General features: G+C 45.5%; 1 protein-coding gene across 1 annotated transcript in view; it reads left to right on the top strand.

The window, feature by feature from the left end:
* Positions 1-236: 236 nt before the first annotated feature.
* LOC128712143 (homeotic protein distal-less) overlaps positions 237-19,721 on the top strand; it is a 45,498-nt gene continuing 26,013 nt past the window's right edge. Inside the window, exons 1-3 of the mRNA XM_053807038.1 lie at positions 237-463; positions 4,703-4,878; positions 10,002-10,180. Of these exons, the coding sequence (XP_053663013.1) occupies positions 354-463; positions 4,703-4,878; positions 10,002-10,180 (465 nt within the window). The 5' untranslated portion in view covers positions 237-353. The remainder of the gene's footprint in view (positions 464-4,702; positions 4,879-10,001; positions 10,181-19,721) is intronic.

Genomic DNA, 19,721 nt, shown 5'->3' with positions numbered 1-19,721 from the left:
AAAAGAAGGAAAGGGAAAAAGCAAGTGTGATCCAAGTCTCTCGCCCAAAGTGACTCCCGGTGAGGGCATCAAGTGTGCCAGGGAAAAGCAATCACAAAAAATTGGAAAGAAAATTGTTCGCGATCTGCCAGCACGCGGGCGCGAACTAGCCGAACCGATCCTTTTGGTGAAGTGGTGTTGACGTGTCGCTTCCGTACGGGTGCGGCAAGATAGAGAGTGCGATAGGTGACCACGCTTACAACAACGGCCTTACAATTCATTTCGATAAAGTGGCCTCGATCGGCGCCAACACGCTCAACTTTACGGACCTGGGGAGCCCTTACGAGGGCCCCCCGAGCACACCCCAGTCCGGCATGGATGCGCCGGACGCACCGCACACGCCGAAGTACATCGACGGCGGTGCGACGGCAACCGCGCCCGGCAAATCGGCGTTCGTCGAGCTGCAGCAACATGGGTTAGTGTTGTTTGTTGTATAAAAAATATGGAGTTATATGTTTGTATTATATGTTTCGCAAACTTCCAATGATAACAAATGTTTGAGCCAGCTTACTGAAGACGCACTTTTATCATCAAAGTACACGTAAAGGATATTGAACTATTGCAGAAAGAGTTGTATTGCTCAATAACCCTTGTAGAAAGGCGTAAATTTGAAGTAAATTGTTCACTCGGACTACCAAGTGCTAAATGCATTTTTTGATTTTCATAAAGAGTAAAAAAAATCAAAGATTTTAATTATTACCATCTTTTGAAGACTTACAGACGAACAGATAAATAAAATTCATGCATAAACTATGGGGAAATTGTTATGGGAATAGAATACATTTGGCGGAGCTGAGTGAGTTATAAATAGTTTCGCTGATAACAAAAATAAACTTCACTCATTCATGCGCATTTGCTGCCTTTTCGTCCTTGCCGAACTGTATTATTGGGACACACACAAAATCGATACCGAATTGCTCCATTAGACCGTTTAATTGTAGCCGGCTTCCGTAAAGGCAATTAACACTCAATCGATGAAGCACCTTATCATCATCATCATCATCATTAGCCGCCGATGGCATGAAGCGTGCCATCAATCGATGAGAATGATGTTTTTGCTTTACATTTAAAGATCCAGGCGAAAGGTTAGCGGGCGTGCAAAAAATTGCAACACAAAACCCGCGGTTGCAAAATGTTAATCCAATCTGACAGTGATAAATGCAATTGAATTCCGTTTAAGAGATTTCTCTGGATAGCAAGCGATAATGAAACGCGACAGTGGACCAAATAATAACTCGTTTTATTTTAAGTAAATAAAAAAAGTTGGAGAAAAGGCAGACAACTCAACAAAAGCTAAGCAAAACGGGAAGATATTTGTGCAAAAATATGTGGTGGTGCATCGCTATTTGTGCAGCGATAATTAGCACCGGCCTAATGATAATGATTAATGACGCTCGGGTATGGTAGGCACGCGTCTGAGGAGGCATCAATTCGTAAACTGACTCGTCGGTCACATATTAAATGCGATACAAAACGAAAAAAACGAACTCTTTCTACCCGCATGTGAGCATAACTGTAGCGGACACGGTGTGTCAACGCTGGTATGATGGGGCAATGAGACATCTGGATGCTTTCGGAGTGGCCATTTTTGGACGCTTTATTACAGGCAGATGAAAAAAACTGAAATAAATAACAAAACAGTTACCCATCTCTAGTTCCTACCGCGGAGTACATTTCAGTGAACGGTGCAAATAAACGATCACGTCTATTGATTCAACGCGCGATCGTGAAAACGGTACACGATGAGCTTTCCGAGCAGAGTGCCCGATTTGGGTATATCGGTTTTTATTTTTACTTGTAGGCTTCAGGGTTTTACGATCCATTCCACCCGTTCCAGCCACCGTTTTCTTTCCCATTCTCCCGAGGCTAGGTTTTTATGACCACCAATTTAATGTTTGAGAATCCCTGTCGGGGCCCAGATGGTGGTAGCTCTAGTAGTAGGCGAAACGCTGAAAGCTAGCGCACATAAATCGACGGAAATGTCTGCATCGTAAAAAAATGTATGTATGTGGAGCAAAATATGCGTACGAACACAGACGAAAGGACCTGGCCCGGGCCAGAAGAAGTTGTTGTTTGTTTTACTACTTCAACGTGCTGTGCTGGGCGGAAAGTACTTTGAGGCAATTGTTTACGTTATGTTTTTATGATTAACTTTTGCGCCAGGTTTGGATGCGGATGGCATGGCTGCGGTAGGGTCATGTAGTTTGTCAAGTTTTATGGCACATACACGCGTGCCCCCGAGGCTCTAGGAGGTACAGTGCTTGTTTTTTTTTTGCCGTACACAAACCAACCTTTATGGCCCAATAGGTCTGTGCTAATTTGTCCTCCCAGATCGGTCGCTTCTGGACGGGCGAACGATTGCCCACCGAATCGCGGGATTGATTTATGTTCGTTCAATCAAAGGAAACGGAACGGCGCACCGTTTGCGATGAGCATTGGTTTGAGTGAGTTTTACAACAGTGTAATTTTAGGAACGGAACAGCGATTACATCGCAACCATTTCCGTTAATTACCTTTCGAGTGGTATGAGGTGAATGGGGTTGTGATTTATTTATTTACAGTCAAATCAGTTACAGTCTCCGCTGAGTGTGTGCCAGGTGATTGGGGATGGGGTTTCATAGTTTTTTTATGAGACGATCTTTCTTGACAGGAGCTTGACATCAGTATTTGCGTATGCAGTGCGATACTACCTAACGGGTTATACGATTGAAGGGCTTCCATGCAGCAGTCTTATGGCTCTGTTTTATAGCGAAAGGGAGTTATGGCACACCGACGTAACTCTTTTTATCTTGAACAATTAACGTCCCATTGCCGATCGTATTGTGTCAATTGCTGTGTATCTCATTATTTTGTAGACAGTAAGGTGATGCACCACAACTTTGACTTAAAATTTAGTGGTTTGGTGGAGTTTTTATCGATCTATGCAAAGTTCCTGTGATTGTCGTTGAAGGTGAAGGCAGCAACAAAATGATAATCTCTTAATGAACGCTCAGTGATGGTGGTGTGGAGGTGATTGCATCAAAGTAATGATTATTATATTTAGGGATGAACAGTTCAAATAGCTACTTCAGTAGTTTTGAGAACGCAACTGCACACCTCCGGGTTGAGATCATATGTGATCGACACCTCATATACCGCTCAGACATTAAAACTGAGACTATTTAGACTATGTTTTGTATGTCAGCGGTAGTGAGTAAATATGAATCGTGGATGTCTCAAGACGCCCGACAAACTATAGAGATTCATTTTTTAAGTTGAACAGATGGTAAGACAAACAAAATCTATCAGTTATACTTGAGATTTTAAACTCTACCGGATATGATATAAATTATGGGAAATAAAAAACCTCTTCTCACAAGCCTCTCCATGAAAAACCGCCGTTTTTCAAACATTTCTTCAGCAGCTGGTACAATTTTCATGACCCGGCTCTCCTCCAGTCAATTGCCAAAGGGGGGGAACTTCCAAACGGGTGGCGAGCGCGTCTAATGGGTCGATCGAAATTAAAGGTTCGCTACCGAAATTGAATTATACGTAAATTGTTTAATTCATTCAGCCCGAGTACACTGGGTAGCGTTGTATACCGGGGAGCAACCCGGATCGGACCTAGATACGTTGGTATGGCCAGCAAGCCAATGGCTACCACATCAGCTTCACTTACGCGCCTCGGCTGGTATTTACGCTTGTTCTTATTTTCACCCCCGAAAATTTTTCCACCCTACAGCTACGCGAACGCTTTTCCGGTTCGTGTTGTTTTCTTCATCTGCTTCCCCTTTACTGCTTTCTTTCCATTCTTCCTTCGTTCTCTATTTCGGCTTCTTCACCATTACATCGGTCTTACGGTATTAGACAACAGACCCAGTACGACGGAGACGTTTGTTTGAACATGTGGGAGCGTTCCGCGTTGATGGACGCCATGCTGGAAAAGCGCCGCCCGAGGTTTTCCATCCAATCCAAATCGTTTCTACAGCCCACCGGCGGCACCCGAATAAAATACACTGCGCGTGTGTTACAAATCGACCAGTGTGGGTTGGGTTCGTTGGAGGGTTAGGGTGAGGTTGGAAAAGAACGGTGGTACGGTTTTTGTGTGTTGCTGCGTTTTTCTCACCATTTCCGTACCTTCCATTTGGTGGCGCCATCCGGCCGCCCCGGTACGAAACTTCTCCACCGCTGGGGGGGAGCTGCTTCACAATGGGCAACAGCAGACTCGGTAGCATTTTCGGCGCACACGTTCCACGTGCATAAAATTACATCCCGTGTACGTTTACATCGATGGTTGATGTGGTTTTTTGTGAGGAAAAATTAGGCCTAATTGAGTTTTTTTTCTGAAGGTTTTAAGTTTAGTGTTATTTTGTGTTATTTTGGCCTTTGGGGCGTTTTGCGCCAAGTTGTCGATGGGCTGTGATTTGCTGTTGAGTTATGGTGGTGGATATTATATTTCAATTCCGCACTGCAGTGTTTGTTGTGGGTGCATTAAGGTTGCCTATTTTCCACAAATCTGTCGAATATCGAAGGCCACAAATTTCAAGGGAAAAATGAAGAATTTAAAAACAATCTTCCGTTGATGCGCGATTCGAAGCGATTATTTGTTGGAGGTATTTGATTGCTTCAAATAACTAAAACACAACAACTGATTCGATTTCTGTTTTCCATTTTCTGTTTTTAGGTACGGTGGCATCCGGAGCGGTTATCAGCATTTTAGCGCACAGGGCGGTCAGGATTCGGGCTTTCCGAGTCCACGCGGTGCCCTCGGCTACCCGTTTCCACCGATGCACCAGAACTCGTACTCTGGGTATCATTTAGGCAGTTACGCACCACCCTGCGCTAGTCCACCAAAAGATGGTAAGTTTTTCACTCAAAATGTAGCACTGTTGTGAAGGATCGACCAGCCGGATGCGGTGTCTTGATGTGTTGTGGTTTTATCGAACTTCAAGCGTGGACTTAAAGACGTTAGCAAACTAAGCAATTAACATGTTCAAAGTATGATACAAAAAATGGCATTTTCTTTTCTTTATAAACGTAAAGAAGTGAAACAGTTTGATGCAATTATGCATTTCATGCATTAAGGTTGTACAAAAAAAGAGTTTTTTTTTGTAGTGTACCTATCTTGCTTGAGTTTCATTTACATTGTAGACATTGTGTTAAATAGAAACCAAAAAGAACACAAGAAAATGGCACTTAACCCACTGCGGGCTTATTTATCATGCCACATAAATTAATAAGTCGTTGTGAAAAACCACCAGCTGGTGTACGGCTTTATAAGAAAGGTGCGAGACATACATGGAGTATTCCATTGGCAAAAACAAAATAAAAGCGTGTAAAGAGCAAAAAACCAACCGAACATCTAATGAAAAGGTCCGTCGGTTGTCGGTTGCAAACAGTTCGAGCGGCAAGCTAAACACAAAAAAATTTCGGGCTGAAAATAACGCATTTTTAATGCAGTTGTTTGATCTGTTCGATGGCAGTAAATTAAGCCGAAATGAATTGAGCGTAAAATTGTGCCTAACGATATTTACAACCGTGCGGTGGTACGCCGTTTGGGAAGAACAGTAAATAGCGTTAGCATCATCTTAATAATTTTTTGTTTGTTTAAAAGGATCGATCCCCTTGGCCTAACTGCCCAATCTAATCATACAAGATCAATTGTTGCATATCGTTTTACAAGAAAACAAAACTAAAGCACACTTTTGCAATAAGGTATTCCGCCCGAAAAGCACAAACTAATGGCGCTTTAGTAACAATTCAAACACACAAAATCAATCGAGCTCGTGCCAAACTTCGTCCGTTCGGTTGTTCCTTCCCCGACAAGCCGAAAGGTGCAAATTAAATTAGACCCACAACCGCGTGCTGCTCAGGAAGGGAAGAAACAAAAAGCAGGGACCTCGGACTAGGTAGGGAAAATCTTGGCGCCCTTTGCAAAAAAACTACAACAGCCAGCCCAGCCTTAGGGCGTTTGGTCGAAAAATAAAATATGTTTCCAATAAAATTGGAAGGAAAATAAAATAAACGAACCGTCGGGGCAAGAATCAATGGACGAAAGGGTCGTCGTGCCGTAGCCACGGAACTGCCAGTATTGTACATCCGCCCTCCGTGTGTAGCCGTGTGCGCGGGGGGGAAACAAATAAATAAAAAAGCGCGGCATCGAGAAATGAAATAAAAAGTGTCGCTCCGATGAATAAAACACAGTCCAACGCAGCCGCTCGGTTGGGTCGCTCCCTCGCTTCCGTCGCACAAAATTTGAAACCGACGTGAGCGACGGATACGGTTTCCGGTGCCGGTTGGTACCGGTGTGGTTGCCCAGGGTTGTCCTGACTGTCGTTGCCACAACGGTAGGCGGTGCCCGAGAAACAAACCCCACGGGAATCGACCTCAGCCCGGGACTAACAGCAAAAAGCTGCGCACCTTAGACATAAGGTCCACTTTTTTGTTAGCATTATTACGATGTGTTTCGATATGGCGGCGGCTGCTGGCGGAATGTGAATGCTTTCAGCTGTGCGCTGTGTGTCCCTTTATTTCTATTTTGCCAATCATATTTGTGTGTGTGTGTGTGTGTGTGTGTACCGTTGTACTGCTACCAAGCATCTCACGCACCTTTCGCGGCATAGAAACCGTTTCCATATGTGCGTTTCCGGTGCGCGATTCTATGTTCCGGCCAATCCCATCTCGGCGCCGCAGAAGGTTGATGGCACGTTCTCCGAATCCGAAGTAGGCCGTCGGAAGAAAAGGTGCGTACGGAGAGGTTACCGATTTAAATAATAATAGACGCACAGGAGGCGCATCAAAACTGTATCACCGGTGTGCAAATCGATGCAAAGGGTGAGAAGATCCCTTTTTCGGCACGATTGAGAAACCGTATTTGGGGGCCTAGAAACGACCCGGAAATGTCCTCGCGGAAAACTGGTCGTACCTGATCGGATTGATGGGTTAAGTGTGGTGTCCTGATATAACTCCTCATTTGAGTAATATCGCTAGCTATTTTTAGACCTGGGACCATAAACTAGAAAAATAGCAAAAATGGTTGGAAGTTTACCCAATAACTTGTAATATTGAAATCAGATCAATTTTCATCAGTCCCGAACATCTCGCGGTTACTGTTTTGTCTTAGTTCCGTTTTCAACATGGTTCGTCACTGACTTGCAGTCACGTGTGCTTGCGAATGTCAAAAAAAAAAAAATGTCCAACCACGAATTGGTCGCGATCGATCAGTGTACAGCAACCACACGCACAGCTACGTATCACACTGTGAAGGAACGCTGTGGGACCATTTATGTAAAAGTAGGGCACCGAGAGCAGTCAAGGATTTCTGCGAAAAATTACCGACCGACCGATATTTATGCGACAGGGACACCAACATAACTTTGGAAGGCTCGTGGAGCGATCGCAACGCATTTACTTTGTTTCCCGAGAGATGATTTCCGTAGATGGTTTGGCGGGATCTTGGTGAGCATATCTCACACGGGAGAACTCCTTGTAAGGGCAAGTTTAAGTTATGGCTGAGGAACCGAGCTCAAACCCTAAAAACAATTTCAGTTTTGAATTCTAACAAATTTAGTGTAAGCACCTGTCTGTGAAGCGCTAAAATATTGGAAACCACTTATAGAAAGTCGATTGACAAACGTGACTCTTCCCGAGTTATCCCTCCAGTTAGGTTCCCCTGGGTCGATGCTCAATTCATCCAGCTAGGCAATTGCACAACTCAACGTGTGACGTGATGGAATTGAAATTTTTCTGCACAAAAGCACCACCAAAAACCCGACTCCAAACCGGCACGGCCCTTTTGACGGAGGTCAGCTCTTGGAATTCCTCTTGGATGGATGGCAGCTTTGGTGCAGAAAAAGCGACAATCTGAGCACCCATGATGCGGCTGAGCTCGCAGTTGAGCTGCGCGGGAATCAGAGACAGTGCGTCGCGTACATACCTGCGTAACCCCCCAGTCGAACGTCGAACGTAAAAGGACGTGCAGGACGGAATAATTTATTCGCAGCATTTTCGCAACCTCGCAAAGTTGCGATTCTCCCGTTGCGTGAGGACTTCCTTAGACGATCGGCGATTTTGTTGTTGTTATTGTTGTTGGCTGTGGCTGTTGTAGCTTACCTCAGTGTCATGATTTTGGCAGCAGTCGTCATTCACGCCGCTACAATTGAAGCAGGTACGCAATCTGTTCTGCGTGCGGTTGGAGATGGATGGGATGTTAATTTTTGCGATAGCACATACATCCACACACACGGAAAGGGTGCGTTCGACTGGAACCAACATTGTTGTGAAGTGTGATATGTGTTTTTGCTCTTTACTTACTAGTTTTTGTTTCAAATTTTTACACCATCCCATTTGGTGAATCTGTACACGAACTCAGTTCTCCGCTGCGATAGCAGGAGCAGTGGGTTTTGCGAGGTGTATGGATGGTTATTTAAATTTAATCCCAGCTGAAAACGGGTTTCTTTTATCAATACAAAAGTGCATCTTGCGTGGTGCTCGTGTGTTAAATGTGTTGTTGCGCGGGAGAGAGGCATTAAGGTGGCCGGTCGGGTAAAGCAAGGAGCTCTTTTCACACCGAGCACAAGCGCAACCGTTCGCCACCAATATGCTCCATTTATGTATGAGCGTAGCCAAGTGGCCGACGACAACAGTAGCGCACCAACGCACTGAAGGTGCTTCTGTACTTCAGCCCCAAAACCAGGCACCACCGTGTTGGTTGGGTGTTTCGCATGGAATGAAGCTCACACGCAATGGCTGGCCCTTTCCGCACAACGTTTCGCCTGTGGTCCGTATGTTGGGGTTTGGTGCTGTGCAGAAAGTATGTTGGCACACATAAATTAACATTTTTGATTAAATACGGCAAACGCGTTTAATGTATACTGGATGTACACACGCACATATACACCTTATGTTTTACTGTTCAAAGCGCACTGCTCTTGAGTAAGTGTTGATGGAGAGCGGTTGTGAGATTCATTTTGGTGTAGTGACAAAAGGGAACGATGTAGAAGTTTGATGTTTTTTAGCTTTCCAGCTGAAGTCGGGTAAAAATGATAAAAAACATTGTGGACTTACTATTCGTGTTACTAAAAGTCAGAACAGCAAACCACTAGCGACATCTGTAGACAAACGATGGAAACTTCCTTGGTGGTTGTTTAGAAGCAAAAGAATGGCCAAAAAACAGATTCCCTGCTACATTCGTCCAACAACAGTTAGCTAAACAAACTGCAACAATGTTGCATTTGACAAGTTTCGGTATCATTTCGTCGGTCCCACAGGAAAGTTTTACCATCGGGGAGCAAACTTTGCGATTTTCAGTTTTCTAAATCAATTTTTCTGTGCCCTGCGGGTGTATCGGGTGTTTGGTTAGACAAGGGCGCCACAGGAGCGATTTGTGCCGCGTATCGTGAGACACAAAACAGGACGGAATGCAAATGAAGTTTTGCACTTTCTTTGACACGCATAATCCAACCACGGGTACTCTAATCGGGGTCATGACGGGATACCACTCGCACACGGACCTTGTTTGATCGATAGTTAAGAGGAATGGAACCTCCTCGAAACATTGTTAGTATCCCCGTCATCTATAGCGCCACACGCGTGTCCACACTTCGCTCCGCACTGTAAGGAAAGTATCTTCCAATGGGCAAGTCGACAGCCGTGGTGTCCGGACGTGGTGTTAATGAAATCATTATCGGTTCGTTTCTGTGCCATCGGGGGCTGGTAGATAGAGAGCCACGCCGCCAGTCACGCAGCCGGGTACATGACACAGACGCCGGTATGGTCCTTCGTTATCCTTATCCTGCTACTTTCGCCACCGCCGGTTGATAGTGTATTTCAATTTTCATCATCTGCAATCGATCTTCTGTTTTCTCTTCTCTCTCCAACTACCGGTTTTTCCCCGTATCCGCCACCACCACCCTCACCGACGACCGCGCTGCACGTGAACGCGTCCGCGCCGAACGCCGACGGTGACGCGCATTTCCTGCTAGATAAATTAGAAGACACCGGTCTGCGGGTAAACGGCAAGGGCAAGAAGATGCGAAAACCGCGCACCATCTACAGCTCCCTGCAGCTACAGCAGCTCAACCGAAGATTTCAGCGAACACAGTACCTTGCGCTACCGGAGCGAGCCGAGCTCGCCGCCAGCCTCGGGCTGACGCAGACACAGGTGAGTGTAGGCAATGTAGTATTATTTTTTCTCGCATCTGATTTTCCGATATCAAATATCTAACCGTGCGCCATGCGCCATCCATCGGCAGGTGGCTTAGTTTCACTCGACAAACGTTGGGCCAGACGTCCAATATCGCGGGCCTTCCTCAAGTACAGTTCGATCGTGTCAGAAATTTGATTTTAATTCACTTGGTCTTCTCATGCTTTTTTTTGTGTTGCTGTTGCTTTGATTTCTGAACGCCATTCATAATTATGAAGGGGCTTTTCGGGGGTGCTTGTGGCCAAATTTCTTTATTAGATTTGTTAGCCGAATTACCGAACCGGAAACACACAGCGCCCAGCGCTGTCGGTCGACCACCCTCGAAAAACATCGATATCGACATAATAATGGCTAATTTGCGACAAGCGGCAACACATAGCGTCAAAAGTTTTGCCTTCACGCTACAACCGGGTGGGAATGCGCTCGAAGAGAGGATGCCTTATCTGACGGGGTGATTATATTATTTGGCAACCCTCCGAATCGGACCGGCGTACCAGGCAAAATTCGGCAACTTTCCCATGATTACCTTGGGGAAAATGGTTGACCGAAAAACACAAAAGTACAAAGGAAAACAATCAACCTAATACCGAACAACGTAACGCGGCATGTTGTAGCATTGGGAATGGTGTAGTATTTCGGAAAAAAAGGATAGAAAAAACCCCAACTGTGGAATATTTTTATTTGTCAGATACCGGAACCGGTTGTCTGTCGTGGAGGGGGTGGAGTGTAAGGTCGTGCGGAGGTTTTGCCCCCGATAAGCACCGATTCCAATAAACTTCTTGGATTTCCCAACGACCTCACCCCTTCGGTGTGACCTCTCCGCTTGACTGACAACTTCGTGGACGTCCGGCAAAGGCATGAAGGAACTCTAGTTGATGGCCGCTTCTGGGCTGAAGAGGTTCAAAATGGCCCGTAGGTTCGTTTCCGGGGTGAAAACATTTGCACCCATCAACTACCACCCATGCATGGGGGGGCGGAGAATCTCATGCAGTGGTTCAAACAAACAAAGGAAGGCCTACCGATGAGGAATATGGAATTGATTGCCTTTTAGCCTTAGCTCGGTACAGTTGAGTGCCGGTGCAGCGCCCGTAGGTATGGCAATCGATTTTGAAAAACCAATCGACCCAATCGTTTGGTCGTTTCACTTCGAATGACAGACAGAATGGAGACTTGTAGCGGGCCGTGCGCCATGGTGTGCTTGGAATTCTTCAATCTCACTCCCAAGGTGTCTTGGACAACGTCAGACACAAACAAACGATTGGCACAGGGTCCTGACTTTCGTGCGGTGAATAATACAACATGAAACCGATTTTCCATTCTAGTGGGTGTACGAAAACAAAGGAAACCGGAAAACTTTGTTATCAAGGTAATTTTCCACCTTGGAGTAGACTATTTTTGTGTGGTTCGAAACAACTCCAAAAATCACTGTCACAGGTGGAATTCTTTCACGTTTTTTTTATTACCGCAACTTATTCGGCCCCAAAACAAGCAGAGATGCAACAAGCGCTGTCGTTTGAACCTACCAAAACTCTATTATTGGAACGTTTTAGGCTTGTTTGTAGTTTGTTTTCCCTCTGATGCCTGGAGCTTTTGACAGAACAGACAAGAGAACCACCAGCGAGTATTTAGGACCTACGAAAAGAATGATTTTCTCGTGTTTTGTGTACGAAGGCTTGTTTTTTTGTGTCTCTTATGGCTGCTTCCATCCATGCTCTCGTGCCCGTCTGTGTGTAGTGGTAAGAGTAAATTGAATTAACGTAACCTGCCCGCCCACTATCAATAAATTCGAATTGAAAACAAAAGAAGACGTGTCCGCCCGCTGACGCTAACTGGTCCCCCCACCGACGTCTGACATCTTGCCCCTCGTCACACCCTTCGACAACCCACACACTGTCAGGACAAACAGTGTCTTCCGCGTCTCAGGCAGGCTCCACGGCGAACGGAACGAGTTATGTGCCAATGAAGTTTCGATAAGACAAGCAAGCATAACAAACGAGCGTCTGTACGGACGAGTCAGAGAGTGAGTGAGTGAGCAACCATGGCTTGGGGTAACTGCGAACAAAAATGGGCACATCATCTTCCTCAACATGATCATCGTCGGCAGCAGTAGTACCAACGGTAGATACAACCCAACGAAAAAAAGGGGCAAAATAAAACAAAACATTGAAGATGGTTTTGAAATTTGAATAATCATCATCACAAGGAAGCATTGTTTCGTGAGTTTGGGTTTCCTGTAATGCAATGGAGCTGCATGGAAGTTACAATAGAAACTGCTTTGACTCATAGCGTTTACATAGGTTGTTGCAAGTGTTGTTACGTCCGTTTCGATGCAGGTGCATTCTAGACGAAGAATTCATTTTATTAATAATTCCCAACCAATAACTCCAATACAATATGTTGCATTGTCCCTATATATAGACTTTTTAACGACTTTGTTATCATTCTTCATTGACTTGCTACACAAAAACGCTCTTATCCTTCAGTATCTAGGTCGAATTACACAAAAAAAGGTAAGGACCAACGCACCTCTTTTATTGATAGGACTTTCTGTTTCCTTTTTTTCGGAACTCGCTAGCCTTCTAGTAAATGTACCAGTAGCGTCCCTATTAACCTTCCCTGAAGAGGCATGACAAATGTGCCGTATCGTGTCAGTGCGTTCGTGGATAATTTATGATTCCGCGCTGTCTAACATCGTCGTCAATTGTCCGGTAGGCCATCCGATCCGCCTCAGTAGCGAAGGTGGGAGCTCTAATTTCTCCATCCTTCTCCGCGTTCACGTCAACCATTATTTGCTGGATTTGGGTACGGTCTGCTCAGTTGTCACGTTTGCTGAGGCTCCCTGGATTTCCTTTCCTTTTGCGGAGGAGCGCTGCAATGTAGCGCCTACGCAACCCCGGTTCGGATTCCGATCCGACGAAGCAAAAAGGGGTTAAATTAATTTAAATTAATGGTCGATACAATCCCCACCCTGCCCAGCGTGTCGGTGACACAGCCCGTCAGACTGGAGGGTGAGAATCTCATCGGATCGAATCGATTCCGAGTGGTCGTCCCACTCAGTGTCACGGCGACTCGACTGTTGCCTTTCTGAATACGAGAACGAGAATGCAAACGATGGTACGTCTTGGATATCAAAAGCGCTGTGCTTGTTGACAATATTATTTATCGCTCCATTGTATTGCGGATCGCCATTTTGTGGTATAAGTTTCTGGGTGGCTTTGGGAAGTCGTTTAGGACAAGTGACATATTCGGTTGTTTGTTGCAGGAGCAATAACAAGAGAAGTAATATTTCTTGAATAATTTCACTAGTGGACTAAGCTCGTCAGTCATTACAATTCATTCAAATAGAGCAGGCGATCATATCTGAACTGACTATTAGCAGGTAGAGAAGGAGCTACAAACCTTTCAACACTACCAATAATTAGATATGACTATAATTGTGGGCAACTCCATGTTAAACTCCAACATCATCACTCTCTCGCTCTCGGGCTGTGAAACACATTTCGTCTAGAGTTTTACCAAAACTCCGACCAATCTATCCGGGGTAATGATATCGCAAAACATACAAACACCTAGAGGTGCTGAAATGTGGGTGCCACTAGACGAGCAAACAATAAAAAAGAAACGTTCCTACAATTACGATCATTACAATTACCGCTCGTTCAAGCATCGCCGTGCTCGTCAACGCTTTTGAACGGGGCGGATCGATCTTGTGGAGCAATTGTTTGTGATCTTGGTATACACCGGCGGAAGGTATGTAGGAAGAAAAGAACACACATGGGCACCCTTGTTGGGGGTTTTAAACCCTATTGATTAGGTGTCGACCACATCGGTGTTGAAGTGTCGACATTAGAAGTTATCATTTGCCTTTTTACCTACCGAATAATGGATCGGGCCACCGATCGAAGATTAATGGGAAACAAGCCCTTTTTTGTCCACGCCGGCATCGAACGTGGGGCGCGCAGGGCCCTGTGCGGAAGGTGACAAATTAGCACTTATGTCACGTTTGGGGGGTGACCCATGCTCAACGAGCCAACTAATCCCCTTTGGCTTCCAAGTTAAATCGCACACTTTCTTCCACCGGTGGATGGGACCGGTGGAAATTGCGCCGTTTCGGGCGGACCTCGGAGCTATCGGGTACGCAAATGAAACACCTCGCCGAGTGCTTGCCTGTGGCCATCCATTGTCAATGTGAGTAAATTATTCACGCCGGCCAGTTGTTCGGAAGCAAATTATAATTCAATTTGCAACCGGAAAATTGTCCCTCCGGTCCGTTGCTTCATTGCCAATAAGGCTCATCTGTGTTGCCGTACAACAGGTTGCAATTGGGACGGCAGAATAATTGCAATCCGAAGCGTATGGAACGGAGCGTGTTTTTTTTTTCATCCATCCCAAAATATAGACTAATTTGGTCCCGTGCGTTGTTGGTATGGCGAACACGGAACCATGGCCTGTACTGGGTATGGGAGCGTGCGAGAAGGTGTGGCACTTCGTTACAACTCGTAAAATGGTCCCGCACTCACCTGTCCGAATAATATGTACGCTGCGGTGTATTTTTTCGTCTTGTTTTATTATTTTTTTACTGCTGCTTTATTGCTTGTAATTGTTGGCTGGCGATTATCGTTTCAATTAGCAGCAACTACTACTAACCCTTGTGCTCCGACCGCACTCCGTTTCGGGTTGGCAGGTGTGGTAATGCGAATGACAACTGCGTACAAGACACTTTCTGGTGACACTTTACAACGCGCGCGGAATGTGCATGATTAATTGTGTGTGAGTGTGCACGCTTGTTTCTACGTGTGCACAAGGATGGTATAATGGAGCTATCAATTGATTGGGCTGTTGAGATGAATTGTTTATTATTTAGCGCTAGGTGAGAGTCAAGTAAGGCAGTTATTCTTAGTATTCCGTTTACGTTACATAAATTGAAGATCTATTTGTCAATGATGTCAATCAATGATGTAAGTTTCGTTTGAATCATCCATGTTTTTTTTTTTGTTGGACACTAATCTACTAAGAATTTCTCCGGACAATCACTCACATTCTAAACATTTGAAATGTCGTTGAGAATTGTGTGTACTGGAATTGATGCATTAGGCGACATTCTAGTCACTGTTTCCAGGAACTTACTCATACCTAGAAGTATAGGATTTTCCATTCCAAACGGTAGCACTTTTTTCTACTATTGCCAGCAAGATTAGCTTAGTCATTCCGCCTTACTAAGCAAATACCTCATCAGACTGTGTATACAGTGTAAATCTGCAATATGTCAAGATAGGTGGATTTTTTTTCAAGCCTCGTTTCACAACCGGGCAACCTGACCTAACATGCTGCCTCAAAGTCAATGGCAGTACAAGACAACCGTGAGTCAGACTTGTGTTCGGCCAGACCATCGGTATCCCTGGTTCGTGCGCATTGCCCGGCCGAACCGAAGCGCAACTGACAGCTTCTCTCACTGACAACACAATGTGGCATCCGGATAAGCCGAAGTAGGCAAGGACGGGATACACATACTTGACGCAGCACAGTTCGCGTCGTTCGGAAACTGTTGAAAAATCAATTTATCATCGAATATAATTGCTTCAATTATTGTGGTGTGTTGCCGTTTTTTTTCCTTCTTCTTCCGCAGTACTCCTCGATGTTGCCGTCGTTTTCTTAGCCTTCGGAGCAGTAACTTTTTTTTTCCTGTACTGCTCTACCCTGAGGACCCCAGTACCAATAGTTCCCAATAGACGACCATCGGTCACCGTTGAGTGCGTGTATTCCCCCTTTCGTTCACGTTCAAGTGACGAGACTTCGCCAAAAAGCCTTAAACTAAGATGACGCGAGACGCGATCGCTGCAAACATGGTTCCATGGTTTATGGTCACTCTCTTGACATCGAAACATCAAGGCTTCGGCTGCTGGTGCTGCTGGCAGTAGTCAATCAATTCAGTTTGTTGATGGTTTATCGATTGTAATTCATCCTGTCTCGAGTCGTCCAGAGTTGGTAGGGAAGGGTCCGGGAGCGTCTGCGTTTACAATAAAACTACGAACGCATCAGACGTCCCTCACCGTGGCTATGCAAGGGGATGGTACCCTTCCCGAAAAAAACACTCGTTCCGATTCGGAAGACAGCCATGCTTCATCAGGTTGCAGACTCTTCCAAAACGGGTAGGGTGCCCTGCTGTAACTGGGCTGTAACTTAATCGTGAGCATATGTTTTCATAATCCTTCTACAATGGAAACCTGTTGCGCTGAGTCATCGCAACTCAATTCCTGTCGGATGGATCCTCTTTATCCCTGCTTTTATATGAAAATATTACGACGACCGTACACAACCGCTTTAAAGTCCGCTTGATTGGGGGTGAAATTGGAACAATTTTTCAACTAATTAGGATGGGAGTTTTACCAGGGAGTGCTTGGTGAACCCGGTGAACAGGACTCGTCTCGTATGGCGCCCTGTCCTTGTTGGACAGGTCGGTATACGAAACCGGTGTCAACTTCGTGGGTCGCTTGGAACACGATGCCACGACGGGTTGCTAATGATGTTACTGTGCCGAAACATCGGTAGGACAGAACCTAATTGGTTTAGGGTTAAATCTGTAATTAGACTCATCGACGGCGGTGGGTTTTGAGCGTGTAGCTTCCGTGATAAGGAAGGGAAGGACACTAGCGACTGCTGGTGGTATTCTAGCGCGTCAATACAGACATTTAAGTCTCCCCGTTCGACGTTAATCAGAAGCGGTTACAAAAGCGGTTCAGTTTGAGCGGGTGTTCACTAGTTCGAATGACACAGCGCCTTTGTGACGCTGTTACAGGCCGGTCAGTTCTTTCGCATTTCGCAAAAAAGCAGTGTACCAGTCGGCAGGTTGGTCTGATTACTTCATGTTCTTCCTGCGTTTACGTGTCAGTCAGAATCTTTCTTTAAGGTAAAATTCTCATGCTGGTCTGGGTGCTGAATCATTGCGAAAGTTCACACGAAATCGTGCCGGACGGACATTGTACGAGCTTTTGTGGTGCTGGCATAACGCTTTGAAGTATCGCTATGTAAACTATGTTCGTACGGACTCCCGCAAAAACCTACAGCAGCGTTACAAAGGAGAAAAATATAATCCTTGTTATTTTTACGACTTCCGTTTAATGATCGGCATCAGCATCAGGTCACTCAGACTAAGGTTCCCCATTTTTTGTTGTGCCCGAACTATACCGTGAACCGAAAGGGGCCGATGATTTGATTTACCTGTACCAGCCAATGCGGTTCCAATGAGATTGAGCGAGAAAAAGGAAGCAAAAATAACCTTCTGGCTCGTGTGACCTCCCGCTGGGGTAATAACGTATGCAACGGCACCACAGAAGGCTCCTCCACAGGTTCACAGGCGTCGGTAACGTCTTTCGCGATGTGTTAGCTAATGGATCAACAACGCACAGCAGGGAAGCGGTTACCGATCCCGAAACAGGCAGTTGAAAACATGGCCCCGAAAACCCGCGCGGAAGAGACTCGTGTGATGTGTTTAAAAAGGCACATGGAACCCCTTTTTTTCGCCCGGCCCCCGATGACGGTCAAACGAAACCGAAACGAAATGTCCGAACGTTGGCAAGCCGCGGACAGAAGATAATCGAAACAAATTAGTCCGATTTTATGAGGGAACCCACCTGCCGCCGGATTGAAAGGAAGAATACCTTTCCAGAAGGACCGACTCCTTTGACGGTTTCGGCGGATATATACAAGCGGAACTAAGCTCATTAAAATCCTTCCTGGCGCCACGAGGCGAAATATTTTGTGGCACACGTTTGGCGAGCGTTGGAATGGAACAGAATAAAAATGGAGGCTAGAATTTGGAGCATTTGTGCTGGAATCGCTACAAAACACATTAGGGAACCTTTGTGGTCCGTTTGTTTGCAAAGCTGTTACTCCAAACTTAACCGTATTAGGAAGAGGGACGAATGGTTTGAAAGGTTTTTGAAACAACCTTTAACTCTTGTGATAACTCTATTCACCTTCAAGAGATCTGCGCGAACGCATTTTTATCGATTGATCAACATTTTTCCGCTCGAATGCAAATCGTACGGGGAAGAAAAAAGGGATCGTATCAAATAAATTATCCCCCCTCGTTTAGCGCACGGTCCGATAAATCGATAAAAGTCAATTGTATTCAATTACTGTGACCCTTTCCGATGCGACCCCTCATATCAGGCCCGGACGGTGCTAATACATCCGCTTGCCCGTGGGTTGAAAGGAGCCATAATACGTTAAATTAAACGAAGAAAGGGTTACTCCGGATCGATCGCGGACGTGCAAGATCAAGTAAAGTGCGTTCCACAACTCGCACACAGCAGGTCATCCCATGGAAAGTGTGGACGTGAATGGTCTGTAGATGCAGTGGAGCTCTTCGATTGACCCCACAACTACTGGCGGTACCACTTCGTCGACCGTTCGGGTCAACAATTGAGCTGTAATAAATTTAATTAGCCCGTAGCCGTTATGATTTACGGGCTCCGGGTCGGGTTCTGGTGCGTTCTGGTTGCATCTCCGGCTGCGTGTACGAACGCACGTACCGGAAGTGCCGTTTAGAGAAGCAGACGGGTGCATGATGGTCGGGACAAAATGCTAGCGAAAGATGGCTAGCATAGTCCGTAAACTAGAACACAATAATTGACATATGTGTTGCGATGTGTACTGTACGTCATCTTGCGGCCAAAGAGTTACGAAGGGGAGATCGCTCTGGTTTGGCTGTGTCTGATCGCTTCCCGGGGCAATCTATAAATATAAGCCCGGTCAATCCGGATTTGCCGGGCGTGCTCGTAGGCAGTCTAATTAACTCATTTATATACACACTTTACATTAGCATATTAATCGCCCACTGGCTCGCTACGGATCACCATAAGTGGCATGATATTGAACCAATTTTTAAAACATTCTTCTTTGTCTGCTTCTTTCTACTCGATACAGGTTAGTAACGCATTCTGGCTGACTGGATGAAGTGCCCGGATACTTAGTAGGACGAATTCAATTTAACCACAAATTATAAACGCATCGTTGATCGAGTATGTTCAAGCGTAAGTGGGGCAGGTTTTACAATGGTTGCCCAGAGATAGTTGTCCATATTTCTGAGGTTGCAGGGAAATGCAATTAATATCTACCCGGTGTTCTTCAGAAATATCTCCTCCTGGACACCGAAATCTATCAGACATGAATGTTCCAAAAAATTCTTCTTCAACCATGATCGCAAGAGGTTAGAAAACCAGAAGCACTTCAACTCATCGCTATTACATCATTGACTTGAATAATGATCCACTCTCATTGTCTCTTGCTTTGTTTCCCAAAAGCAACACGCCACAGTGGATGATGCAAATCGGCAGAAGACTAGGCCTTCCGTTATGTTCCGAAACAAAACGGGTTGCCACAAAAGCATTAGACACACCACAACCAATCGAAGCTGTCAATCGGGACTGCTGGGGCTGGGAGTTTTTCTTTCAAAGTCCCCCGTTGTGAGCAGTGGGATGTTTCGGTGTCCAACCAA

This window comes from Anopheles marshallii, chromosome 3 (genome assembly GCF_943734725.1).
Source record: "Anopheles marshallii chromosome 3, idAnoMarsDA_429_01, whole genome shotgun sequence".
Classification (NCBI taxonomy): Eukaryota; Metazoa; Arthropoda; class Insecta; order Diptera; family Culicidae; genus Anopheles; species Anopheles marshallii.
This window is presented reverse-complemented; position numbering and strand designations above follow the sequence as displayed.